Genomic DNA, 27,334 nt, shown 5'->3' with positions numbered 1-27,334 from the left:
AAGTCATCGGCAGTGAGAGGCATCAGAGGAGGAACTGTGCACTCTGCTCCGTGTGGCTGGCCCCATCCTGGGTGCTTTGCCCTGGCTGTCTCCCTTCACCCCACCCCGACTTCTGAGATGGGTACTAGCAGTACCTCCCTCTCGGAGAAGGCAGTGGCACCCCACTCCAGTACTCTTGCCTGGAAAATCCCATGGATGGAGGAGCCTGGTAGGCTGCAGTCCATGGGGTCACTAAGAGTTGGACACGACTAAGCGACTTCACTTTCACTTTTCACTTTCATGCATTGGAAGAGGAAATGGCAACCCACTCCAGTGTTCTTACCTGGAGAATCCCAGGGACGGTGGAGCCTGATGTTGTCTATGGGGTTGCACAGAGTTGGACACGACTAAAGCGACTTAGCAGTAGCAGCAGCAGCAGTACCTCCCTCTTAAAGATGCAGAGTGGGCTCAGAGAGGCGCAGCCAGTTGCTCGCAGACCACGCAGCTGGTAGACAGTTGTCCTCGGTTTCCTCTGATGGCCTTCTCCTCGCTTGCTGCTCGGGGTGTGCTCTGGAGCCAGCAGCATCATCACCTCCTGGGAGCTTGGTAGAGATGCGGAGTCCATGGTCTCCATGAGAATCCTGTCTCAAACAGAATCTGCTTTTCTACCAAATAACTTGGCAATTTGTATGTATGGTAAAGTTTCAGGGCTCTAAACTTAGGTTATTCCTGAGCCACTTCTGTGGATTTGGTGAAATCTCTCTTTCACTTGAACTTATTACTCATCTTTTCCACTTAAACATTTTCACTTGAAAATAAAAAATAACTGATAAATAACTAATAACATGATTACATTACTCTAGTAAATAGCTATTAGTGTATTTGTTGTGATAGAATTAAGTTCAGTACAGACTGACATAATTTTTCATATATAGAAGTTGTGTTAATGTGTGTGCACTCTACATTCTCTCTCCATGTGTAGTGGTAAAATACCTATATTTTACATGTAAGCTGTACCTTGAATAAACACTGTAATAAATTAATGATAAACTGTCCCTGTGGGCCACGAGTGGGAGTGTGTTCCAGCCGTGGTGCTTTGTAAATGCGGTCACCAAGTCTTCCCCTCCCATGGGCACACCCTTGAAGTGTCAAGCTCGCATCAGGTGGTGGGGCTGCCTCTCCATCCTTGGAGTCTGGGCCTGACCACGTGGTTTGCTTTGCCTGCTGCTACGGTAGCACGTGTGACACAGCAGAGACTCATGCAGGGGGATCCACACTCTTGCCATCCTCACCAACTTGGGATCTTGGTGTGACCCAAAGTAAATGTTTACTGATTAAGTCACAGAGGTTTGAGGTGGTTGGTTACACTGTGCAAACTCACTGATATGACAGTGCTCTAACATTCTGTTTGTAAAACAGTACTTTCCCATGTCTAATAGCAGATTGGAGCAAGAGAATCTGTTTTGATTCAGTCTTGCCCAGTTACTCTTCACTTGAAAACAAAATTTCAATATTAAATATATCGGGGAGAGCACTGAATGCTAGTCTTTTTGTGTTCAATACATAGATTCATAAAAACAGGCCTCTCAATGTGAGTCTCTTATATTTGTAGGTTTTCTTTTTCTCCTCCACTGAGCAATAAAAATATCACACTTAGCTAAGCTCCCCGTTGCTTTGAAATAAGACTGTATCTCAAGCACTGTGGCATCTGCCATTAGTGGTACTTTGCAGGCATATACTCTTCTTTGGCAAAAGAAAAATATAATTGTATTTCCCATCACAATAAATCCCATGGAGAATTATAATAGTCTCTTAAAAATATAAATATTTACCAGTTACTGTTCCCTTGGAGAGGGTAAGTATTTTGTTATTTTTGAAAGAAGCCAACTTCTGTTCACTGGCAAACTTACTGAAAGTTAACCATTTTTTAAACTTCAGTGAAATGTCATTTATAAAGCATAACATTCACCAATTCAAAATGCATGATTCAGTGGTTTTTAGTATATACACAAAGTTATGGAACCATTTTTACAGTCTAACCTCAGAACATTTTCATCACCTCAAAGAGAAATCCCACCCCCTTGAGCGAGTGGTCCCCACCTTCCCTGCCCTTCCAGTCCTGTACAACCACTAACCTGCTCTCTGCATCTGTTCAGTTCAGTTCAGTTCAGTCGCTCAGTTGTGTCCAACTCTTTGTGACTGCATGGACTGCAGCACTCCAGGCTTCCCTGTCCACCACCAACTCCCGGAGCCTACTAAAACTCATTTCCATCCAGTCAGTGATGCCATCCAACCATCTCATCCTCTGGTGTCTCCTTCTCCTCCTGCCTTCAATCTTTCCCAGCATCAGGGTCTTTTCCAATGAGTCAGTTCTTTGCATCAGATGGCCAAAGAATTGGAGTTTCAACTTCAACATTAGTCCTTTCAATGAATATTCAGGACTGATTTCCTTTAGGATGGACTGGTTGGATCCCCTTGCAGTTCTAGGGACTCTCAAGAGTCTTCTCCAACACCACAGTTCAGAAGCATCAATTCTTCGATGCTCAGCTTTCTTTTATAGGCCAACTCTCACATCCATATGTGACTACTGGAAAAACCATAGCTTTGAGTAGACAGACCTTTGTTGGCAGAGTCTTTGCTTTTTAATATGCTGTCTAGGCTGGTCATAACTTTTCTTCCAAGGAGAAAGCGTCTGTATCTGTGGATTTGCCTATTCTGGACATTTCATATACATGCAGTCATACAATATGTGGCCTTTGTGACTGGCTTCTTTCATTTAGTATAATATTTTTTTAAGGTGCATTCATGTTGTCACATGTATTTGTGTTGCATTCTTTTGATTGCTGAATAAAATTTATTGTATAGATATGCTATATTTTTAAAATCCATTTCTCAGTTCATGGATATTGAGATTATTTCAGCCTGTTGGCTATCTTGAATAATGCTACCATGAAAAAATACATCAAATTTTTTTGTATGGACATACATTTTCATTTCTCTTCAGAATTACTGGCCATATGGGGGAAGATCCCTGGAGAAGGGAATGGCTACTAGCTCCATTATTCTTGTCTGGAGAATCCCATAGACAGAGGAGCCTGATGGGCTACAGTCCATGGGACCCCAGTCCGTCAGTCATGACTGAGTGACTAACACACACACACACACACACACACAGTAATTCTATGTTTAACAATTTGAGGAATGCCAGACTGTGTTCAAAAGTGACTGCAGCATTTTGTATCCCAGAAGCAATGTAGGAGGGTTCTGATTTCTCCAAGTTCTCATCAACACTTTTCTTAACCTGTTCTCTGATTAAAGTTATCCTAGTAGGTGTGAATAAGTATCTCATTGTGGTTTTAACTTAATTTTATATGATGGTTGAGCATTTCTTTATGTGTGTATCTTTTTTGGAGAAATGTCTATTTATTTACTCATTTTTAAATTGGGTTATCTTTTATCAATAAATTATAATAGTTCTTAAAATATTCTGGATAGGTCTCCTATTAGATATGCAATTTGCAAAAATCTTTTTCCGTGTTGTGGGTTGTCTTCACCTTCTTGATGGTGACCTCTGAAGCACAGAAGTTTTTAATTTGATGATGTCCAACTTACCTATTTTTTTTTCTGTGTTGTTTGTACCTTTAGTATTTCTATGAAACCATTGCCTAAATCCATGGTCACACAGACTTGTTTCTATGTTGTATTTACTCCTAAGAGTTTTGTGTTTTTGCTCTCATGTTTACGTCTGTGACGCAGTTTGCACTATTGTTTGTGTGTGTGGTGTGAGGTAGGAGCCACCTTCCTTGCTTCGCATGTGGATTTCTAGTTGTCCCAGCACTGTTTGTGGAATAGTGCTTTTCAGCAAATATATTTTGTTATATCTTTTTTGTTATTATCTTTTTTACATTAAAAAATATTTTTGTTATTATCTTTTCCTCTTCAGTGGGCTTACATTCTTTGAAAAACAGCTTTTGTTTACACCAGCATTAATAGGATCTGGGATTTGGGGGCTTTTTATAACTATTTATTAGGTTTTCTTCTATGTTATAGAAAACTCTTTCTTCTTTTGAAAGACCAAATGCACACACAGAGACACATAAACACAGAGATTTGTAGAGGCTGATACACAGACACATGTGCTTACTCATCCATTCGGTCTCTTCTTTACCAAAGATCCCATTTACATCCTTCAGCACCTAGAGTAATAATACTTGGATGAAAAAGTTGGTAGCTTATGGCCTTGATTCACATATGAGGATAGCAGTTACAGAGGTTACAGAGGTCAGTTACAGAGGTTTGCCCATCATATCCCAGTAGCTAAATAGTTCATGACAAACTGTTTATACCTCTTCACCTCTATATAGTTAAGTATTTCAACATTGGGTTTCCCAAATGTTGTAATATCCTAGCCATGGACAGAAGTAGAAAGGCTTATGGAATAATGCATCAGTTTTATGTTGGATAGTTACTTAAGGAATTAGAAAAGAAAAGCAAAATGTGTCCAGCATTTAAGTCTCTGGTTACAGAGACTTAAAGACTTGGGCATCAAGTGGTCTCTCAAAATGAAGAGCATGATATGGCTGAGTTATTAATCAATGAGCTTTTTTGGAACTGAGCTTGATTCATAGTCCCAGGAGGTAAACAGATTTAACTTCCCAGCCCTAGGCGGACCATTCAGTTATTCATCTGTTTACTGACAATGTCAGAAGTACCTAGTGTGTGATAGGCACTACCTTGGTGCTGGGTGTATACAGCTTGGTTCTAATCTTTTTTCTTTTTTTAAATGACATGGTTTTCATTTGTGGCTGTATTGGGTTGGCCAAAAAGTTTGATTGGGTTTTTCCATTCAATGTTACAGAAAAGCCTGAATGAACGTTTTGATGAACCTTTCTACCTGGGAGCTTACAGTAGGCATCTCCACAAATAGATGATGATCTTTGCAAAATCCCAGTTCAGATTTTACAGACATCATTTTCCATGTCTGGATTGCCAGTTTTTCTGCCTCTACTTTCTTTCCAGATGGAAGTGGACTTCCTCTTACTTCTGTGTACTTTTAACACCACCAGACCTGTGTCACTCCCCCACCCCACACAACATCTTGGAAAGATCTTGAAGCCTAAAGTCAATGTCAAGTCCAAAGTCTACATGACAACTTCTTAATGAAGACAATACAAAAATACACATAATAATATTGACTGTTTGTACACAGATGCAATTTCATTGTAAATCTTTCCTGTTCTGCACTGTTCTTCTTTGAAAGGTTTCTTAAAATTACTATCAGTTTTACCATCAATCAGGAAAAGATCATTGTATCTACTTCTAGAACATTTTGAATATCCTTGTTCAACTGCTGCTTAATTATTTTGGTAGGTCAAGAGGTGGAATTGGAGATCAGCAGCTTAATAAAGTATATAAACCCTGTAGGCTGAGTGTAGCAGTAACATTTCTGATTTGATGATTATGTGTTTTGTCATCTGTTTAGAAACTGTCACGAATTTATTAATGTCTCTTTCTGATGTGTTTTAAAGAATACTAGGGGTTTTGATTTTGAAGTGCAGAGATTTCCATGGAATGCAGAAGTCCTTTACATTGACTTTTCTCTGTTCTGTGTCGTTCCTTCACAGAGGACAGCGCTGTAATTGGACTAAGCGGAAATCACCTTTAGCCAGCCCCAAGCCATCTGGTATGTACTCTGCACATGGTGGGTAAGAGTTGATAGTTTTGTGGAGTTCTAGAACTTTCAGTCTGTAAAATGAATCCCTTCAGTCACACTGTTATCCCATCTGAAAGGCCTCTCATAACTGGTTCACAGATGTTTTCTTTGATGTTGTGGAACACTCATCACCTGGTATTTTCTAGATTCAAGTTTATTCATTCTACCAGCTTTGGATGCTTCGTTTTCTGCTAGATTTTCTTGCTGTCTGCACTGACTATTGTGTACATTTAGTAAGCATCAGTGTGTTAGTCACTAAGTCGTGTCTGACTCTTTGTGACCCCATGGACTCTAGCCTGCGAGGCTCCTCAGTCCATGAGATTTCCCAGGCAAGAATACTGGAGTGGGTTGCCATTTCCTTCAGATATTATTATTAAAGTTAATGTTTTATGTAGTTCTTTCTGAGGAGAAATGTATGTGACTTGTTTTTAATCTTATGCACATTTTGTTTAAAAAGATTCTCACAGATGCGAACTCACTGTCAGCCTGAATCCACTCTCCGTTTTATGGGAGCTACCTATAAAGATGATGTAATTAACTCCTTCCAGTGTTTCTCTGAAGTTCTGTTTTACAAATCTTTAACAAAATGCTAAAATGGAAATCAGAAATATATATGCACAGTTCTTTTTATTTATAAATGATGAATTGCCCATGCTTTATTCAAGAGCCAGAGTCCTAATGAATGCTCTTTTACAACTCCTTTGGCCAATTGTTATTTTCTTCTTGGTGTTGTAAATAAAAAATTTGAACTATACGTCATTTCTTACTTCAAGGGACAAGAAGTAATTTTATAGTGATCACATGAAAAAAATAACCAGATTTATATTTATGGTAAAGAATCTGCCTGCAATGTGGGAGACCTGGGTTCCATCCCTGGGTTGAGAAGATCCCCTGGAGAAGGGAATAGCTACCCACTCCAGTATTCTGGCCTGGAGAATTCCATGGACTGTATAGTGCATGGGGTTGCAAAGAGTCAGATACGACTGAGAGACTTTCACTTTCACTGATATCACATGTTCTTTGGGCTTCCGTTGTGGCTCAGTTGGTAAAGAATCTGCCTGCAATGGGGGAGACCTTGGTTTGATTCCTGGGTTGGGAAGATCTGCTGGAGAAGGGAAAGGCTACCCACTCCAGTGTTCTGGCCTGTAGAATCCCATGGACTATAGTGGATTCCAGGCTCTATGGACAGAGAAGCCTGGTGGGCTACAGTCCATGTGGTCTCAAAGAGTCAGACACAACTGAGTGACTTTCACATCACATCATGTCTATAAGTGAGCTCCAGGTCCCAAGCATTTAAAATCAGTATTATTTTCTTCTCCACGTTTAATGCCATGTCAGACATTCCATTATCTCCTGGCAGGGCCCATGGCTGATTTTCTTCCAGCCTTTCTGTGAGAGGAGGAAAGACTCATACTACCTGACAAGTTCTCCATACTACCATATCAGTACTTAACGATGACAGAAGAAGATCAAGAAAGTAGATTTATTATTGAATGTTCCTACTTATTTTTAGTCAAGTGCAGTATATTTTACTGTTCCCCGTGGATGATTCATAACCATGTCTCAGCAGGCAAACTCAAGTTGGGAATCTAAATAATTCACTAGAGACTTTTAAATCAGTGTGGACAGGATATCTACTTTTTGGTTTCTTTTTAATGTTTTTTTTTTGACTATCTAGTTTCTCTGTACAATCACTGTATTATCCTTAAAAAATAAGTATTGTTCATCATCTGTTTTACATGGTCCCTATGAAGAATTAGGTATTTTGTGAAAAGAAAGACTTGATTTAAGAATTAAAAAAAATAACCTAGAGCTTAGAAGTTGTTTGTTCTATATTTTATGATTTCTTGTATATTAAGTGGTATAAATGCCACCCATTTGGTTTTACAGAATTTAGATGGCATTGAGGCTTCCCTTGTGGCTCAGGTGGTAAGAATCTGCCTGCAATGCAGGAGACCTGGGTTCAGTCCCTGGGTTGGGAAGATCCCCTGGAGAAGGGAATGGCAACCCATTCCAGTATTCTTGCCTGGAGAATCCCACAGACAGAGAAGTCTGGCGGGCTACAGTTCATGGGGGTCACAAAGAGTCGGACATGACTGAGTGGCTGACACTTCAGACGGCATCGGGCCCCGGGACAACTAATGTAGAACGTGGGCTCCTCTTCCATCCCCACACCCGATAGGACCTGATTGAACCTGGCATCTCACTTGTCACTGGGGTTTTGATTGTCATCTTTGTGTTAGGCTTGCCTTTTCCCAGGGAGAAAATTCTTGTGTGTTTCCTGACATCTTCTTCTAAAAGTAAAAGCATTTTACTCTAGCAACATTCAATTGTTGCTGCTAAGTCGCTTCAGTCGTGTCCGACTCTCTGTGACCCCAGAGACGACAGCCCACCAGGCTCCCCCGACCCTGGGATTCTCCAGGCAAGAATACTGGAGTGGGTTGCCATTTCCTTCTCCAATGCATTAAAGTGAAAAGTGAAAGTGAAGTCGCTCAGTCGTGTCCAACTCTTTGCTACCCCATGGACTGCAGCCCACCAGGCTCCTCTATCCATGGGATTTTCCAGACAAGAGTACTGGAGTGGGGTGCCATTGCCTTCTCCGATTCAATTGTTGGCTGCTTTAATAATGAATTTTTATCCTGAAGTGAAATCTGATACTTTTATAATGTCCTCCCATATTTAAAATTGGAAATATCTGGACCCTGGCATCTGAACTATTCTTGTTTCATCTTGAACACTGGCATAATTTTGTCATGATTCCAACAGTGGGATGTACATATGTTCTAAGTGGGTTACTTTTTTTTAGGACTATTACATCCACAGTGGGCATTCAGAATATATTTTAATTCCTGTAATGGCAAAAGGTATATTTTATGTTTTTCTTATTTAAGTTACATTCAGCTTAGTTTTTCATCAGTGTTAAAATAGAAAGAATTTAAATAAACCAAATGAGATGAATTATCCTCACTCTTAAATTTCTAGCTTCAGAGTGAGTCTTCTTAAAGAAGAATTTATTAGTTTGGTCAAACCAAAAGCCATGTGTTCAAGTTTCATGAAAGAAAACAAACCTTGGTACCTACTGACCTGTTTTGTTTGCATTTCAAAGATATACTATTTGCGAGGCAAAACTCACCTAGTTTGGGGGGTTGCTTTCTTCCTTTGGAGTGACTTGAAATTGTTTTTATTAAATATTGGTTATGTTCAGAATTTATACTATCAGTGTCATGTATGAAGCTCACCAAACTTTATGCTGACTTTATTTTTACTTCTACTTTGAGCCTTACATACTACCCTCACCTTGTTCACACCTGGAGAAAAATATGTTGTGCCAAGTTATTAGCATCTTTATTCTAGGGCTGCTGCATTGCTCTATAGGAACAAAGAGGCTTCTTGCTTGTTGTTTAACAAGCAAGTGATGAGTGCAGCTATTTTAAATACTAAAGTGTTACAGAAACTTATCCGAGGTACGGAAACAAGGATCCGTTACACATTTTCCTGGAGCCTATTCACACATCATGAAAGTCTTGGCTTGGGTGCCCCTGAGCAGACTTGAGATGGGATTTCTGCAGGAGTCTTTTATTAGGGCAGCATTCCCAGGGGGATGAGGGAGTGGGGAAGGGAAGGGAGAAGGGAGCCAGACAGGGGAAGGTGTGGGCAGTGTCTCTGCCTCGACCCAATACCTGGAGGAGCTCTGGAGCACAACTGCTCCAGGAATCTGCTCCTTCTGCTCTAGCGAGGGAGCTGGCCTTCCCATCTCTGCCTCAGACACCGACTGTGGGCTGGTGGGAGAGGGGCTGCAAACCAGGGAGCACTTGACTCTGTATCTGCAGGTAAAGCAGCTCTGGAAGTTGAAGAGTGCTTCTCTTAAGAAATGTGCAGTTGCCATCTTTAGAAGCAAAACACAAAAGCTGGGAGGTGGGCACACAGGACAATTAAAAGGTACCAGTGGTATCTGGACAGACACTGGAGTATCTCCTCTACCTAGTCACATGTTGTCTCACCTACTTCCTCACTTATCTGGGCATATTCTTCATCCCTTAGGCCATTTCCTGGTGTCAGTTCCATTCATTTTCTTGCTTCGAGTTGGTCATGAGCTACTGCTTCCAACAGCAGAATCCCAGACTACTGAAGGTAGTCTTCAGTAAATAGAGCTGCTACATGTATTAGAGTTAGAAGAAAATAAAAATCCATAATTTCAAAGCTTTCCTTAGATGGGTGTCTTCATGGATAACAATTTCAGTGCCCTGATAAAAGAGGCAGGGATATTCTGTGACTATATTGTTGGCATTTATTCTTGCTAGAAACATTTCCAAGCATATATGTTAACACGATGATTTCTCATTCTCATCTATTTTAACCATCCTTATAAATTTTATACTTTAGCTTTTGCCTTTAAAAGTATTTTCTTAAACCTTTTATGAAAATATATGGTGTTTCTGAACTGAATTGAAATGATGGTATTTCCTTTTAGTCAGTTAAGTTGCTTAGTTGTATCCAACTCTCTGTGACCCCATGGACTGCAGCACGCCAGGCTTCCCTGTCCATCACCAACTCCCAAAGCTTGCTCAAACTCATGTCCAGCCAGTCAGTGATGCCATCCAACCATCTCATCCTCTGTTGTCCCCTTCTCCTCCTGCCTTCAATCTTTCCCAGCATCAGGGTCTTTTCCAGTGAGTCAGTTCTTCGCATCAGATAGTCAAAGTATTGGAGTGTCAGCTTCAGCATCAGTCCCTCCAATGAATATTCAGGACTGATTTCCTTTAGGATGGACTGGTTGGATCTCTTTGCTGTCCAAAGAACTCTCAAGAATCTTCTCCAACACCACAGTTCAAAAGCATCAGTTCTTTGGCACTCAGCTTTCTTTATGGTCCAACTCTCACATCCATACATGACTACTGGAAAAACCATAGTTTGACTAGACTCACCTTTGTTGGCAAGTAATGTCTTTGCTTTTGAATATACTATCTAGGTTGGTCATAACTTTTCTTCCAAGGAGCAAGTGTCTTTTAATTTCATGGCTGCAGTCACTATCTGCAGTGATTTTGGAGCCCCAAAAAACAAAGTCTCTCACTGTTTCCATTGTTTCCCTTCTATTTGCCATGAAGTGATGGGTGTTTCTTTCCTTGGGCACTTTCAACTCAATATAGCACAAAAATGTGGCCTAGTAGAAACAGCATGTGAACAGCAAGGCATTTCTCTTTAGCCTCATTTAAAATTAAAAAAAAAAAACAAAAAAAGTTTGTGATAATAGGCTGAATTGGAGGCTGGGAAGTCCAAGATCACACTTGAAATTAATTTAAATAATGTATTTAGCCTAGCATATCCTAATTATTATCATTTCAACATTCAATACTATTAATTATATTTTGCTTTTTTATTTTTTATTGGGTGTAAATTCGATACAACAAATCTCAATTCAAACTAGCCATATTTCAAGTGCTCAAAATCACTTTGGCCAATGGCACTGTATTGGACAGTGCAACTTCAGAATGTTATAGAAAAGCTCTGATAAGAGGCTTCTTTCCTTTGAGACAAAACTTTTTGTCAGCAGTCTGAATCTTCCAGCTTGGTAACCCCATTCAATAAAGCAATGAGGTGGCATTGTTGTCCAAAGAAAGTGAGCTGATCTGTCTTTGATGAGCTATTGTCACTTCCATTTGGTACTTAATGCCCTGTAGGCATGAATTATGATGAAAATGATTGGGTTTGACAGCTAAGATATCAACGATAACCTTCAGGAGTGCAGAGTTACTTTTTGAAAGACCCCGGGTCTTGATTGAAGGGGAGACTGTGTAGAAATTTTAAAGAGGAGAGGAAGGCATCTTAGGAAATGGAAGAAATGATGTATATGTATATAATGTGTGTTGGCAGAGAAGAGTGTAGATAAGTTTGAGTACCGGCATGTAATCTGACAAGGCTGGAATACTAACTGCACAGTAAGAAAGGTAGTTAGTGTCTAGACTGATGCCAGTTTTGAAAACCTAGATTGTGCAGAGTATGAAGTGGGATATCATCATGGCTTAGTTTACACACTAGGCTCTGTTTTTGGAATCCCTCCAAAATGTAGTGACTTGAAACAACAGAAGCCCCCTCATCACCTCACATTTCCTGTGAGTCAGGGGTTCTGGAAGGGCTTCATTGTGCCCTTCTGGCTTAGAGGACCTTTCAGGTAGCTGCATTCAGACAGTATCTGAAGCTGCAAGAGCAGGAGGCTGGAGCAGCTGGAGGCTGGCTGGGTTTCCCCGCCACAGGCTCAGGATGTCTCCGTGGCTCTCTTCATGGGTAACCATGGGCTTCCTCATGGTCTGCTGGCTCTAGGGCAGCTGGTGCTTCCATGGGCCCTGTGATTATTCCCCCTGACAAGTGACAGGCACCTCTGCTCGGGAAGGCTCCTTGGAAATAATGCTGCCTCATTTCCATCACATGACTTTGTTACTGGGGAGTCACGAGCCAGTCCAGTTTCAAGGGGAGGAGACATAAATGCCCACTTCTCAGTGGGAGGGTGCTAAAGTCGCCTGGTGTGGAGAAAGTGTTGGAAGAACTGTCCCAGAACCCCTTCCCAGCACCACTGCTGTCTGCATCTTGCCCCCGGGCCGTGTCCTGGGAGTGCTGTAGCGTGAGCTCACCGTTCATTCCTGGGCCCACTTCCACATGGGCTCTCTCTCTCCTTCCCTCACCTGGGGAGCTAGACTGGGCAGCCCTTAAGGACAGCTGAAGCCTTCAGTTCCGGCAGTGAATGGCCAGCCCTAGCCTTCCGTCCCCCTTTCAATGTCTTTACTTGCCTTTACTGGTAGAGGCTCCCGCTAGCGTGGGCATGCCCCAGCCTCACATTCTCCTCACTTTCTTGATTTGTGGAATAACTGAGGGGTAAGAGAAACAGCAAACACAAAGGAAAGAAGAATCTTCTAACCCTTTACTTCACCCCTCTACCACGTAGGGATATCTTCTTCGTACGACAGGATTTTCACCCTTGGCTAACGGCAGGGCTCTTCTCTCCCTTCTTCCGTTTCTAGGGTGGCTCTCTATTGCTCTGTTTTTGGTTTCCATGAACATCTGGGCTTATTTCCCGAGGTGATTAGAAGGAAGGAGGAAGGATATGAGACCAGCACATGACTTGTGTAAGAGAGCTTTCCTAAATATTCCTAAGGCCAGCATTCTGCCACATCCTGTTCTCCCTGGTTTTCATAGGAAGGTCTCCATTCTTTGCCAGAATCTCAAATTTATCTGAATACCAGCCTTGAAACTAGGTGTATGATGAGCTTTCCTGTACTTTCCTAGCCTTCCTTCCTCTTGCTAAATCACAGCCTTTAACTAGAAAATATTAAAATGCCAACAGCAGAAGAGTTTAGAGGTATTAAATTCTGCAACTTAATTACTGTGAACTACATTAAAAAGAAGACTTGATGGATAGAGAAATGGATAAAGATCTAGGTATTCAAAAAGGCTAGTTGGTAGGAATATGGTTGCTCACCGGGAAAAAAAATCTTTCAATTTTTCTTTATTTTTAAAATAAAATACTAGAGAAGAAAAGCATAAACCATAAAATTATAGTGTGATACATTTGGGAAAATAATGTCCATTTTCTACTTTAGCAGTTGCTGAAGTCTTATCCTGTTTTTCAGTCCAAATAAAATTTCAGAAATTTTTGTCCTTAGCAAAGTTATTTATCCTGACTTGTTTCCCAAAAGATTTGAAGAAACTGAAAAAGATCTAACAGTCCAGTATTTTTTAGTTTGACTAGGATTTTCACATATAGCTTTTTAATATGCTGTTATTGAAGTTCTTAAGACATTAAAATTGCTTTTGTGTGACATTTCCCAAGAGCCCTTGTGCAATCCTGACAGCAGGAACTTCTTATTCCAAAGACAGAGTTTCTTGTCCCCATATACGGTCCCACGCTCCCCTATCTTGAGTTGGGTAGCCTGAATCTTTTCCAGGTCTGAAACATTTTTCCCCTGCTACAGTGAGAGGGTTTGCTTTGTTTGGTTTGTTTCTGTAAAAAAGAAAGAAAAAATAAAGCCAATTTAGCTCCCTGACCCTTTTAATTTTTTTGATTTGTCAATAATCAAAAAGCCAGTAGAAGTTGTTGCATTTGCAAAGTCTTTGCTTACTCTTCTGAAATGAACAAAAGAGCAGGCTTCGTGATTTCATCGTCCTCAGTTGGGGAAGGGCAGCTTGCTGAGGACTGAGGACTAAAATAAACCCTCCCAGGAAGGGAACCAGCCAGTGACCTTGGGTCGTGACCACCTTGCACATCAACTGCTCCCTTCCTTGCTGTTTTTTGTGGCTTCTGGCGGGGCATCAAGTGTCACAAATGCAGAAGAGAGCAGTCTGAGGAGGACTCCAGTGCCTCTGCGGGCAAAAGTGCTGACGTGATCTCCTAATCCCTGTATGGCCGCAGGCTTTCACAGCGGGCAGGCAGGCAGGGAGCGGAGAGAAGGCACTCCTCAACAAAAGAGAAGCGGCAAGAAACTGATGCCGTGGCGGTGACTTTTACACCCCTCAAGGAATAATAGAGCAGTCTGGAATTTGGAGACATGCGTGCAGATGTTAGTAGCCCTTACTGATCCAAAAGAGAAATAAAAGTCACACCTACTGCTCGAAGCAATTAGAAGTGTATTGGAAAACTGGAGGGTGCTCCTGGTGACTGATAATTTCTTACCTGGTTCGCTGCCTTTTGGTGTGGGAGGAAGAAGGTGAGCTCTGAAGCCTGCGGCTTGGTTTTCCCATCTGGAAAATGAGCACAGTGTCACCAATTTCATTGGGTTTCGGGTCTTTACAAGGAGGTGGGGGATATGCGGGACCTATCTTCTATAGGTAGTATCTTCCTTCCCATTTTTCTCTCCATGGATATTTGTGAGCCTCCAAACTACTTTCTTCTGTGTGACGTTTCCCACGAGCCCTTGAGTCGTCATGAAAGCAGGAACTGCTTATTCCAAAGAGAGGATTTCTTGTCTCCCCATATTTTCTGTTTTGACCTGGGCATCCTGAACCTTTTCCAGACCTGAAACATGGGTCTACCCACCTCCCCCCACAATGGAAGTGTTCACTTTGATCTGTTTCTGTAAAAGGGAGAAAAAAATAAATAAACCCCACTCAGCTCCCTGGCACTAGAGATGTTAACTCTTCTCCTTTTGCTCCTCAGAAACCCTCTGCTCTTTCTTCTGTACGAAAGTAAAGGAAGGAAGGATCTGCACCTTGAGGAGCTTCAGGTACTACTCTGTCCTTCCGTTAAGGACTTTCTCCTGCCTAACGGGGCCCACCCTCTCTGCCTTTAGAACCTGTGGCTTCTGGTACAGGTGCTGCTGTTGGGATGACCATCCCTGGATTGAATCCCTCTTCCTGTAGTCATGCCGTCTCTGCTTCTCCTCTGCACACATCTGCTGGCACCTTTGCCTCTCCTGGGGCTTATTTCTGCCATTCCCACAGCTTCAGTCCTATCTAAAAACCTGCCCTGCTTTGCCTGCCTTGTCTTTCTTCTTCCTTCTGCCTTTTTCACAAAAATTGAAGTGAAATTCATATGACAAAAATCACCCATTTAAAAGTGAGCAATTCAGTGTCATTTAGCACATTCATAAACTTGTACAACCACCACTTCTTTCGAGTTCTAAAACATTTTCATCACCACCAGAGAAGCCCCCATACTCATAAAGCAGGTGCTTTCCCCACTTCCCCTTTCCCAATCCCTGGCAACGTATCTATGAATTTGCCTATTTTGGATATTTCATGTAAATGGAATCACATATTCTGTGACCTTTCACTTCAGTTCAGTCGCTCAGTCAGGTCCGACTCTTTGCAACCCCACGGGCTGCAGCACGCCAGGCTTTCCTGTCCATCACCAACTCCCAGATCTTACTCAAACTCATGTCCATTGAGCTGGTGGTGCCATCCTACCGTCTCATCCTCTGTCGTCCCCTTCTCCTCCTGCCTTCAATCTTTCCCAGTATATTATTTTTAAGAGTCGTCGATGTTGTAGCGTGGATGAGTATTTCATCCCTTTTTATAGTTGAATACAGTGTCCATTGTCTGCATAACCAGTTTGTTTATCCGTCCATCCATTAGTGGACAGTTGTGGTGTTTTCGTCTTTTGGCTGTTGTGAATCGTGCTGCTATGAACATGTGTATACATGTGTTTGAGCCTTTTCCCGTTGTTCTGGGATATACCTAGGAATGGAATTGCTGGGTCGTATACTAACTCTGTGTTTAACTTTTGGGGGTGGGGTGGAACAGCGCTGGGTCTTCTTTACAGCCATGAGAGCTTCACGAGGCATCACGCAGGCGCTCTAGTTGTGGGCTCAGCTGCCCTGCGGCATGTGGGGCCTTAGTTCCCAACCAGGGATCAGACCCACGCCCCCTGCATTGGAAGGTGGATTCTTATCACTGGGCCGTGAGGGAAGTCCCTATTTTGAACTTCCTGAGGAATTGCAAAGCTCTTCTCCACAGTAGCTGCACCATTTTTCACTCCCACTATCAATGCACTTGAGTTCCCATTTCTCCACATCGCTGCCGACACTTACTTTCTTTTTCATTTTTTAAAGGCATCTGATGAGTGTGAAATGGTATCACATGTGGTTTTGATTTGCATTCCATGATGACTAACCATGTGCATCTTTTCATGCGGTGCTTGGCCATTTGTATAGCTTCTTTGAAGAAATGTTAGTTCAAGTTATTTACCCATTTGTTTAAGTGTGTTGCTTGCTTTTTTGTTATTAAATTGTAGAAGTTTTTTTTTTTTTTTATAGATATATTCTGGATACTTGGTCTTTCTCAGATATATGACTTGCAGACTTTCTCTCATTTTATAGATTGTCCTTTCACTTTCTTGATAATGTCTTTTAATGCACACAAGTTTTTAATTTTAATGAAGTTGAATTCACCTGTTTTTTAATGCTATTGCTTTTGCACATGTCAAATATAAGAATCTGCTGCCAAACCCAAAGTTATATTTTGACTCTTCAGAGCACCTCCTCTCTTTGCTTTTGTTATCGTTTTCCCCTGTAGTGATTCTGGAACTGTGGTACTGCACCTCAGGAGAAAGCAGCGGCCCAGTGAACAGTCATGTAGTTGCATCGGGGATTATTACAAGTGTGCTAGACTCCAGACACTTCTCGTGTTTGTGGTCACGCCCTTGGAACCACGATGAGAACCTTGTTGGCTATTCAAAGCAGAGCCACCATGCAGGCTTTTGGGTGAAAACTGCTTGTTAAAATTTCAAGGGAGGCAGAGGTTGGAGAGATTAGAAGGAGGAAGACTCCACATGTCATTGCTGGCTTTGAAGATGGAGAAAGATGAGCCAAGGGATAGGGTCAGCCTCTAGAAGCCTAGAACAGCTCCAGCCAACAGCATGTAAGGGAATCAGGACCGCAGTCCTATAGCAACATAGAACCAAACTCTGCCAGCAAACTAAGTGAGCTTAGAAGTGAATTCCCCACTAGGGACACTGAAAAGGAATTCATCCCTGCCGGCATCTTGATCTTGACCTTGTGAACACTGAGCACAGAAACTAACCAACTCTCCCAGATTGTGACCTACAGAACGGAGAATGTTAAGTTTACCTTTGAATGCCTAAAAACAAGTGAATGTTGTGAGCATCAGTATAAGGATATCTTGGTTATTTTTTTTTAAACTGAAGATTGCAGTGTATCATGTATTGTTTAGTAGATTTTTAAATTAAATACATATTGATTTTATTCATGTAACAAATGAAAACAAAATAATTCCAAGGGAGCCTTCTAGAAAAGAACAAAGCATGTGGGCTTCCCGTTTGCTGTTCTCTGGTTTATGCATGTGTTCAGTTGTGTTAGTCATTGTCTTCAATTATATGAGCATTTTTAAAAAAGCCTTCTCTCATATAAAGGAAAACTGTGGCATAGGCATCAAAATCAGGAAGGAATCAGAAGGAGAGAGAGTGAGGAGGAAGACAGGTGATGTTGCCAGGATTGGTTGCGGGGGTTGTCACATTTTTTTCCCAGTAAGTTTGACAACTGGTCCATTCCTTTCAGAGTAGTGAGGCTGGGTGAGGCCTCCACCCAGGGCTACCCATGAGTGTCGGAGGTAATTTCGGGCCTGGCAGGGCCTCCTGAAAGAGGCTCCCTTCCAGATAGGTGAAACAGGGGCTTTTCTTACCTTCGCAGTTGGGTTAGGAGAAGTTTGGGGAGACACGTAGACTAGGGTCCTGGGACGTTCATGCACTGAACAGGAGCATCTGCAAGTAGAGTTCCCCCCTGGGTAGAGGGCCAGGTGGGAGCCCAAGAACTCTGAGAAGCAGGTCCTCGAGGGGCAGCAGATATCATCAGGCCTGACTCGGGGACTAGCCAGAACTCACCACTGACTATGAAGCTCGGTCTTCAGAGTTTGGCAGGAGCTTTAAAGCATCACTATGAGGATACAGTTCTCATCTGATACAAACAAACCAGCCAACCACTCTCAAAACCAACTGCTTGCTCTTAGAGAGTGCATGACACATAACAAGTGCTCAATTAATAATCGTCATTATTTGTGTTGAATATACCAAAGGATGGTCTGACAGTTCGCTCCTTAGAGAAGCCCTTGGCTAGGATTTCCGGGCTAAGTGTAGACTGTCGCCTGCTGTCTGAGGCATCCACTGTGATGCTGCATTTCCTGTTGGAGTAGAAGTACAGGGGCAACAAGAAGCTCCTCTACGTTAGTGTGTGCTTTCCGATCAGTTATGAGAGTGACTGTCTGCAGCGTTAAGTGCTAAAACAGACCCAGAAATCCTGCACAGGAAGGGCTTTAGGAATCTCTGCCGCCAGTAAAAGGGCACGTGTCCCCTGCCTGTGCCCACTGCCTTTCAGGGAGTTTACCATTTGATGGGGAACTCCAGGAGCTAAAGTCCACACAGCAAGAGGACATACCAGATATCAGCAGAGATCCCCTCTCAGAATGGCATGGAAGTGAAAGATTTACTTCCTTATTTCATGTTTTATCTCTTAAAATGGTGAACTTATTTTTTTTTACTTTATTATCTAAAAAATTTCTTTTGCAACAAATATGGATTTATTATGTTTAAAACTTTTTCTTTTAAAATTTCTATATATTTAAATAAATTTTTATTGAAATGGAGTTGATTTATAGTATTATATTAGTTTCAGATATACAATTATACTCCACTTAAAGCTATTGTAAAGCTCTGGTTATGTTCTCTACTCTGCACAGTGCATCCTGGCAGCTTTTTTCTTTTGTCCATAGCGGTTTTGCCCCTTTACCTGCCTTGCTGCTTCTTCCGTTCGTCTCATCACCAGTATGACGAGTTTTTCCTCTTTATTTGTGATTCTGCTTCTGTTTTGATTAGTCGTTGTTACTGTTAAGTCACTAAGTTGTCTCCCCACAGACCGTAGCACACCAGGTTCCTCTGTCCTCTACCGCTTCCCAGAGTTTGTTCAGACTGCTGTCCGTTGAGTCAGTGATGCCATCCAACTATCTCATTCTCTGCTCCCTGCTTCTCCTTTTGCCTTCAATCTTTCCCCACATCAAGTTTTTTTTCCAGTGAGTTGGCTCTTCACATCAGGTGGCCAAAATATTGGAGCTTCAGCTTCTGCAACAGTCCTTCCAGTGAGTGTTCAGGATTGATTTCCTTTAGGATGGACTGATTTGATCTCCTTGCTATCCAGGGGACTCTCAAGAGTCTTCTCCAACACCACAGTTCAAAAGCATCAATTCTTCGGTGCTCAGCTTTCTTTATAGTCCAACTCTCACATCCATATATGACCACTGGAAAAACCATAGCTTTGAGTAGATGGACCTTTGTTGGCAAAGTAATGTCTCTGCTTTTTAGTATGCTGTCTAGGTTTGTCATAGCTTTCCTTCCAAGGAGCAAGCGTCATTTAATTTAATGGCTTCAGTCACAGTCTACAAAGATTTTGGAGCCTAAGAAAATAAAGTCTGTCACTGTTTCCACTTTTTCCCCTTCTATTTGCCATGAAGTGATGGCACTGTATGCCATGATCGTAGTTTTTTGAATGTTGAATTTCAAGCAAGCCTTTTCACTCTGCTATTTCATTTTCATCAAGAGATTCTTTAGTTCCTCTTCAACTTTCTGCCATCAGAATTATATCATCTGCATATTTGACATTGTTTATATTTCTTTTGGCAGTTTTGATTGCAGCTTGTGATCCAGCCGAGTATTTTGCATGATGTACTGTGTATAGAAGTTAAATAAGCAGGATGCGAATACACAGTTCTCTCGTACTCCTTTCCCAATTGTGAACCAGTCAGTTGTTCCATGTCTGGTTCTCTTGTTTCTTGACCTGCATACAGGTTTCTCAGGAGACAGATAAAGTGACCTGGTATTCCCATCTCTAAGAATTTTCCACAGTTTATTGTAATCCACACAGTCAAAGGCTTTAATGTAGTCAATGAAACAAGTAGATGTTTTCTTGGAACTCCCTTGCATTCTCCATGATCCAGCAAATGTTGGCAATTTGATCTCTGGTTCTTCTTTGTTACCCAGCTTGTACATCTGCAAGTTCTTGGTTCACATACTAGTGAAGCCTAGTTTGGGGGATATTGAGCATAATGTTGCTAGTGTGTGAAATGAATGCAATTGTGTGGTAGTTTGAACATTCTTTGGCATTGCCCTTCATTGTGATTGGAGTGAAAACTGAACTTTTCCAGTCTTGTGGCCACTGCTGAGTTTTCTAAATTTGCTGACATATTGAGTGCAGCACTTTAAGAGCATCATCGTTTAGGATCTGTTTTGATATATTAATTCATTTGTTTTACTTTTTAGATTACACATAGAAGTGATAGCACACAGTATTTGTCTTTCTCTGACTTTTTTTCACCAAGTGTAATATCCTTCAATTTTGTCCGTGTTGTTGCAATAGCAAGATTTCTTTTTTATGACTTGAGTAGTAGTCCACTGTTCACTTTTCACTTTCATGCACTGGAGAAGGAAATGGCAACCCACTCCAGTGTTCTTGCCTGGAAAATCCCAGGGATGGGGGAGCCTGGTGGGCTGCCGTCTCTGGGGCGCACAGAGTTGGACACGACTGAAGCGACTTAGCAGCAGCGGCGGCAGTAGTCCACTGTATATTTGTAACACGTCTTTTTTATCCATTCCTCTGTCAATGGATACTTAGGTTGCTTCCACACCCTGCCCTGTTTAAATAGTGCTGCTGTGAATGTTGGGGTGCGTGTATCTTTTTGAAGTAGTGTTTTCATTTTTTTTTTTTTTGGATATATGTCCAGGAGTGGGATTGCTTAAGACCTTTTTGTTTTGACGATTAAGCCAGATCAGAGTGATTATCCGGGAAAAAAGCTGGGACATTTTTTGTACATTTTTTTCCCATAGGCAGTGTTTTAGTCTGCTAGATATGCCATAACAAAATGCCACAGACTGGTTGGCTTGAACAACAGAAACTTGTTTCCGCAGAGATCTGGAGGTTGCGAGTCATCAGGTGCACTTCTCCTGAGGTCTCCTTGGCCTGCAGATGGCCACTTCCCTGCTGTGTCCACACAGTCTTTTCTCTGTGCACACACATCCCTGGGGTCCTTTTGTGTGTCCAAATTTCCTCTCCTTACAAGGCTTGCAGTCAGATTGGATGAGGGCCCACCATTGGAGCCTATTTCTATTTTAATTACCTCATTAAAGGTTCCGTCTCCAAATAGGGTCACAGTTTGAGGTACTGGGAGTTCAGGCTTCAACCTATGAAATTTGGAGGAGACAAAATTCAGTCCATAGTAGGCAGCACACAGGTGAAGGAGAACATAGACAAGTAGGAATGAAGACCCAGAAAAGTGAGTCAAAAGTCAGAGCCATGGGGAATAAGGAGAATTTGTAGGAGGGGACTCTATGCACTGCTAATGAGATAGAAACAGTTTTGTTACCTGATCAATGTATCAATTAGCTTTTGCTGCATAACAGACTAGCCCTAAAACATCCTGGCGTAAACCATCAACCATTTAGTTAGCTCACAATTGACTGGGTTGGCAGTTTGAACTCCCCTTAGTGGGGAAAGTTCTATTGCTCTCCACTGAGCTTATTTAAGCATCTGTGGTCAACTGCTGGGCATACTGAGAGCTGGCTGGTCGAAGATGGTCTTAACTGGATGACCCATTTCTCCTCCATGTGTATCTTGATTTCTAGCAGGCCAGTTTGGGCTTCAAAGAAAGTGCAAGAGAGAGAGTGTGAATGAGTATAAAAGCACATACCCTCCTTTCTTCCACACTCTGGTTGTCAGGGGAAGTCACAGACCAGTCTAGATTAAAGAGATGGGGAAATATACCTTTTCAGGTGAATGGTTTTGCGACAAAGATTATTTGACTATGAAAATTATGTAGCCTGTTATATTTATATTCATAATACTTTGCCACTCTCTAGCTCAGACAGTAAAGCATCCGCCTACAATGCAGGAGACCCAGGTTCTATCCCTGGGTTGGGAAGATCCCATAGAGAAGGAAATGGCAACCCACTCCAGCATTCTTGCCTGGAGAATCTCATGGACAGGGAAGCCTGGCGAGCTACAGTCCATGGGGTCGTAAAGAGTCAAACATAACTGAGTGAATAGACTTGTTTGTATTCATAATCAGAAAATAACAACCTGGAAAGGAATTCCTAGGGCATTTATTTATGAGTGGTGGTTCTTTCTTCCCAAATTGAGATGAATAGTTTAACTAGATCATTTCCTTTAATCAGAGTGTCTTACTTTCCTGTATGGCTTGATCCAGCTAGCTCACTGGTAAAGATCCTTGTCAGGAGAATGCTGAGTGATAGCTCAGTTTTCATCCCTTATGCTACTTAGGATGTGGCGTCTGGAAAGAAAGTGGAAACCTTCAGCTGTTATCTCATGGAGATAGACCTCATGAGGCTGTAACAGGAGAACAAGATCTCTGGGGTCTTGGGTAGGGAGGATCTGGAGGAAATCCAAATTTGACACCTTATGTGGGAGAATATGCTTCATATAAACTCTCACAGAAGAGAGAGTTACCTCCTTGTCACCAGGCTTACCAGTCCTTTGTACCCACATAGGGCTCTCTCTGTTAAGTGACTCCTCCCTATAATTAGTGTTTCATGTGGAAAAACATGCTGTTTCTAGCAGCTGGTCCTCAGTGCCATTATGGGATGGTTCTGTGCACTGAATTACATGGAGACGAAGAAGAACATCTTGTGGGGCAGAGAAAGCAAACTGGTGTGTGAAGGCTGAAATGTTCAATATTGAAGTTTTTTATCTGGAAAGTAAACATATTTTTTAGTGCACTTACATAGAACTGTTTGGCAGATTCTCATACAGTTCAACATACGCTCACCATATACCACTAGCATTTTCACTCTTAGGTTTGTTCTTTTTTTTTCCCAAAGAGAATGAAAAGTTATATCCACGCAAAGATTGTAAATGAATGTTCATAACAGCCTTAGTTTTACTAACAAAAATTGAGAAAAACAAACAAACAAATATCCACCAAATTAATGCATAACAATTTATGAGCTCTGCATGTCATGGAATACTGCTTAACAGTAGAAAAAGAACAAGTTACTGGTACAGCTAACAACTTGGGGGGACCCCACATTGGGGGAACTCAGAAACATCCTACTGTATAAAAGAAGTGATACATAAAAGGGTACTTGCTGTGTTATTTCATTTATAGGATATTCTGGAACTGGCCGATCTGATGTGTCATGGTAGAAAGCATATCTGTACTTGCTTGTGGCTGGAGTTTGTGTTGGGTAGGGTGTAGGGGTGGGGATGGCCAAGGGTCCAGAGAAGCTTTTGAGCTGATGCAAACTGTTCTAGTATCTTGATGATGGTGCTGGTTACATGGGTGTATCGTATTATATATAATGTAGCCCTCAATAAATCAAGGTGCTTGGAGGGGTGTTGTCCATGTTTTTCAATACATATGTGACATTAAGAGCAATATCATGAAAAAGTTTTTGATCATCAAATAGGACATATGTTTGAATAGGTTAAAGATTAAAACTTTCTAGAAGTTATCATGTTTTTTGTTGTTTAGTTGCCAAGTCGTGTCCTACTCTCTTGTGACCCCATTGCCTATAGCTTGCCAGACTCCTCTGTCCATGGGATTTCCCAGAGAAGAATACTAGAGTAGTTTGCCATTTCCTTCTCCAGGAGATCTTCCTGACCCAAGGGTCAAACTTGTGTCTCTTGTATTGGCAGGCAAATTCTTTACCAATGAGCCACCTGGGATAGCCTAGGCTTTTTCTTAGATTTAGTCGTCTCTGAATTGTCCATTGTTGGAAACAGTGGGTAATAACAAGCAAGTAAACTGCTTAGAATCTCATCATATTTAGACCTGGCCTGTGTGACTAAGCCAGTATATTTTTTTAATTGAATCAGATTTTTAAAATTCTTTGCTTCCCAAATTTCCCAGATTTCCTGAATTATTTGGGAACTTCATTTATACAGTTGAACTATCGTAACTACTGCTAGGTGAAGAAAATAGGTAATTTTTAACATTTGATGCAATATGGAGGAATAAAATCAAGTTTATGGTTCATAGATCATATGTTCATGTCAATCAATCAATTCTTATTCCTATGAAAAGAGTGCTTTAAACATGGGTAAATGTTTTATGTGTACCATACAGGTTCCAAAGTGGAGAAAATAATATAAGAACAAGAGGCAAATAGCCCCTTAAAATCGATTGGAAGTGTCCAATCTAACCAGGCAGAACTTGATGTTAAAATTCTGTTTTGGCCTATTCACTGTCTCATTGTTTAAAAGATAAAGCTGAGAGAAAAATAGGTTTGTCATATGTTTATTTGGATTCAGTGCTGGATGTAACTTAGTAACATATTTTTTTTTTTTTTTACGATCAAAGGATTTTTAAATTCTCAGATGTCATTCATGCTCCAGAGTGCTAGCACCTGTGATTTATGTTGTCAAAAGCTGATGATGCTAAAATGGAAGCAGATTTTATTTTTCATCTTAGTCAAATTATAGTCTATTTTGATTGACTAAAATATATCTCATTTTAGTTTTGTTTTGATCATTCAGAAATGGTTTGCAGATTTCATGTTTTTTAATATTGTAATATTAAATGATAAAGAAGCTGGACTCAGGAAGACTTTATAGTTCTCCCCTGATTAGTGTTTTCTAAAATGGTCATTTGTGGGGGTATTTTATGTCTGTGATTAATTCATTCATATATCAAGTATTTATCAAGTGTCTAACAGGTACTAAGCATTTTTTTAAAGCATTTGGAAGACAGCAGTGAATTAGAGAAGAATTATTTTCTGGTAGAGGAGGGGAGAGAGAATACAGAAGTAAACAGGAAAAGGGTCCAAGATTAGTAAGACTCTAACCTCACTTCCTCCTACAGACACATTGGGTCTATACCTCCATACAGAGCAGTTCTCTTGAAGAAGACCTGAGTGCTGATTGAACAGCTACTACACATAGAAGGGACCCCAGGGAAACAAGTAGGAAAGATGAAGACATGGTATCCATAGAAACCTCTCCCCTGGGGCAACAACTGTAGTAGGGAGGGATATTAACGAGGGGCCCAAGCACAACTCACCCACCCTGGGACACAGTGAAAAACAGCGGTATAAAGGGTACCGGACTATACAAGAAGGAAAGACATTTATTAAATCTAGTTCTGTTGGAACTAATAAAGAATTCAGTAAAATTTCAGGATGGAAAATTAATATACAGAAACCTGTTACATTTCTATATGCCAATAACAAACTGTTAGAAAGAGAAATTAAGAGGATAATCCATTTATAATTACATCAAAAAGAATAACATATCTAGGAATACGTTTAACCCAGGAGGTGAAAGACTTTAGGATATAGGAAAAACTATTGGACATTTAGAATGGAAATTGAAGATGACACAAGTAAGTGGAAATCCATGTACTCATGGATTGGAAGAATCAATATCATTATAATTGTTCTGCTACTCAAAATAATATACAGAGTCAGTGCAATCCCTATCAAAATATGAAAGGCATTTTTCATAGAAATAGAATAAATGATGCTAAAATCTGTATGGAAGCACACAAGACCCTGAATAGTCAAGATAGTTTTGAGAAATAAAAACAGATCTGTAGGTATCATGCTCCTACACTTGAAAGTATACTATGAAGTTATGGTTATCAAAACAGTATCATACTGACACAAAACAGACACACAGATCAATTGGAACAGAATAGTGAATCTAGGAAAATAAACCTACATTCTTATGGTCAATTAACCTATGACAAAGTGGCAATAATATTGCTGTTGTTCAGTCGCTAATTCATGCCTGACTCTTTGTGACCCCATGGACCACAGTACACGAGGCTCCTCTGTCTTCCACTATCTTCTGGAGTTTGCTCAAATTCATGTCCATTGAGTTGGTCATGCTATCTGACCATCTCATTCTCATCCACCTTCTTCTCCTTTTGCTTTCAATTATTGCCAGCATCAGGGTCTTTTCTAATGAGTTGGCTCTTCACATCAGTGGACCAAAGTACTGGAGCTTAAGCTACAGCATCAATGTACACTTAGTCTGTCAGTCATGTCTGACTCTTTTTGACTCCATGGACTGTGGTCCACCAGGCTCCTCTGTCATTCTCCAGGCAAGAGTACTAGAGTGGGTAGCCATTGCCTTCTCCAGGGGATCTTCCCAATCCAGGGATCTTGCATTGTAGGCAGATTCTTTACTCTCTGAGCCACCAGGGGAAGTCTTCAGTGACCTCCTTATTGGGAAATCTGAAGGTCTCCTTTCTGTCCCTATCAGCCACCTCAACAGTTTTGATCCAAGTAACCACTCTCTCCTTCCTGAAATACTCTTCTCTTAGAGACAGCAATTCCACACTGTCCTAACTTTTCTTACCTTATCAACCACTTCTCCTCAATCAGGATCTCTTTTGTTTTGCATAACCTCTATATGTTAGAGTGACCCAGGACTCTTCTCTATGTATTTTCTCTTTTGCTCTCATGTGGGCTCAAAGCTTTACATAACACTTATAGTTTTGTTCCTAGTTCTCATGTATTCAACTGTTCCAGACTCACATATCCAACTGCTTACTTGGCATTTTCACTGAAATACTTACTAAGCATACTAAACGTTAAAATTTAAAGCAGAACACTTTTATTTCCTATGATCTGGGAGGTGGGTCATAGAGTATCCTGCTGTGATGTATGTCAGAGAGTGTTTTGCCCATGTTCTCCTCTAGGAGTTTTATAGTTTCTGGTCTTACATTTAGATCTTTAATCCATTTTGAGTTTATTTTTGTGTATGATGTTAGAAAGTGTTCTAGTTTCATTCTTTTACAAGTGGTTGACCAGTTTTCCCAGCACCACTTGTTAAAGAGATTGTCTTTTCTCTATTGTATATTCTTGCCTCCTTAGTCAAAGATAAGGTGTCCATAGGTGCGTGGATTTATCTGTGGGCTTTCTATTTTGTTCTATTGATCTATATTTCTGTCTTTGTGCCAGTACCATACTGTTTTGATGACTATGGCTTTGTAGTAGAACCTGAAGTCAGGCAGGTTGATTTCTCCAGTTCCATTCTTCTTTCTCAAGATTGCTTTGGCTATGTGAGGTGTTTTGTATTTCCATACAAATTGTGAAATTATTTGTTCTAGCTCTGTGAAAAATACCGTTGGTAGCTTGATAGGGATTGCATTGAGTCTATAGATTGCTTTGGGTAGTATACTCATTTTCACTATATT

The 27,334-nt window shown here is 41.0% G+C and overlaps 1 protein-coding gene and 1 long non-coding RNA gene across 35 annotated transcripts in view; one reads left to right on the top strand and one right to left on the bottom strand.

Moving 5' to 3' along the window:
* PLCB4 (phospholipase C beta 4) overlaps nt 1-27,334 on the top strand; it is a 483,574-nt gene that overhangs the window by 173,656 nt on the left and 282,584 nt on the right. For 19 of the 34 annotated variants that reach the window (XM_086335129.1, XM_086335117.1, XM_086335149.1 and 16 more), the window contains one exon: nt 5,604-5,662. Coding sequence is in view for 3 of the 34 variants with exons in the window: in XM_086335115.1 (XP_086191241.1) it covers nt 5,678-5,680 (3 nt within the window). In the remaining 31 variants the exon portion in view is untranslated. Of the gene's footprint in view, nt 1-5,603; nt 5,681-14,837; nt 14,905-27,334 lie in introns of all 34 variants that reach the window. The other 15 variants (XM_086335151.1, XM_086335144.1, XM_086335131.1 and 12 more) reach the window with 2 other exon arrangements.
* LOC147361308 (uncharacterized) lies at nt 13,168-21,914 on the bottom strand. The gene is made up of 4 exons (XR_015140029.1): nt 21,866-21,914; nt 21,296-21,359; nt 14,355-14,422; nt 13,168-13,685 (listed from the first exon to the last, which is right to left on the bottom strand). It is a non-coding gene; the product is annotated as an uncharacterized LOC147361308 (long non-coding RNA).

The sequence above is a fragment of the Bos grunniens genome, chromosome 13 (genome assembly GCF_055505025.1).
Source record: "Bos grunniens cultivar Pamir isolate PY7600 chromosome 13, Bosgru_T2T1.0, whole genome shotgun sequence".
NCBI classification, from domain to species: Eukaryota; Metazoa; Chordata; class Mammalia; order Artiodactyla; family Bovidae; genus Bos; species Bos grunniens.
This window is presented reverse-complemented; position numbering and strand designations above follow the sequence as displayed.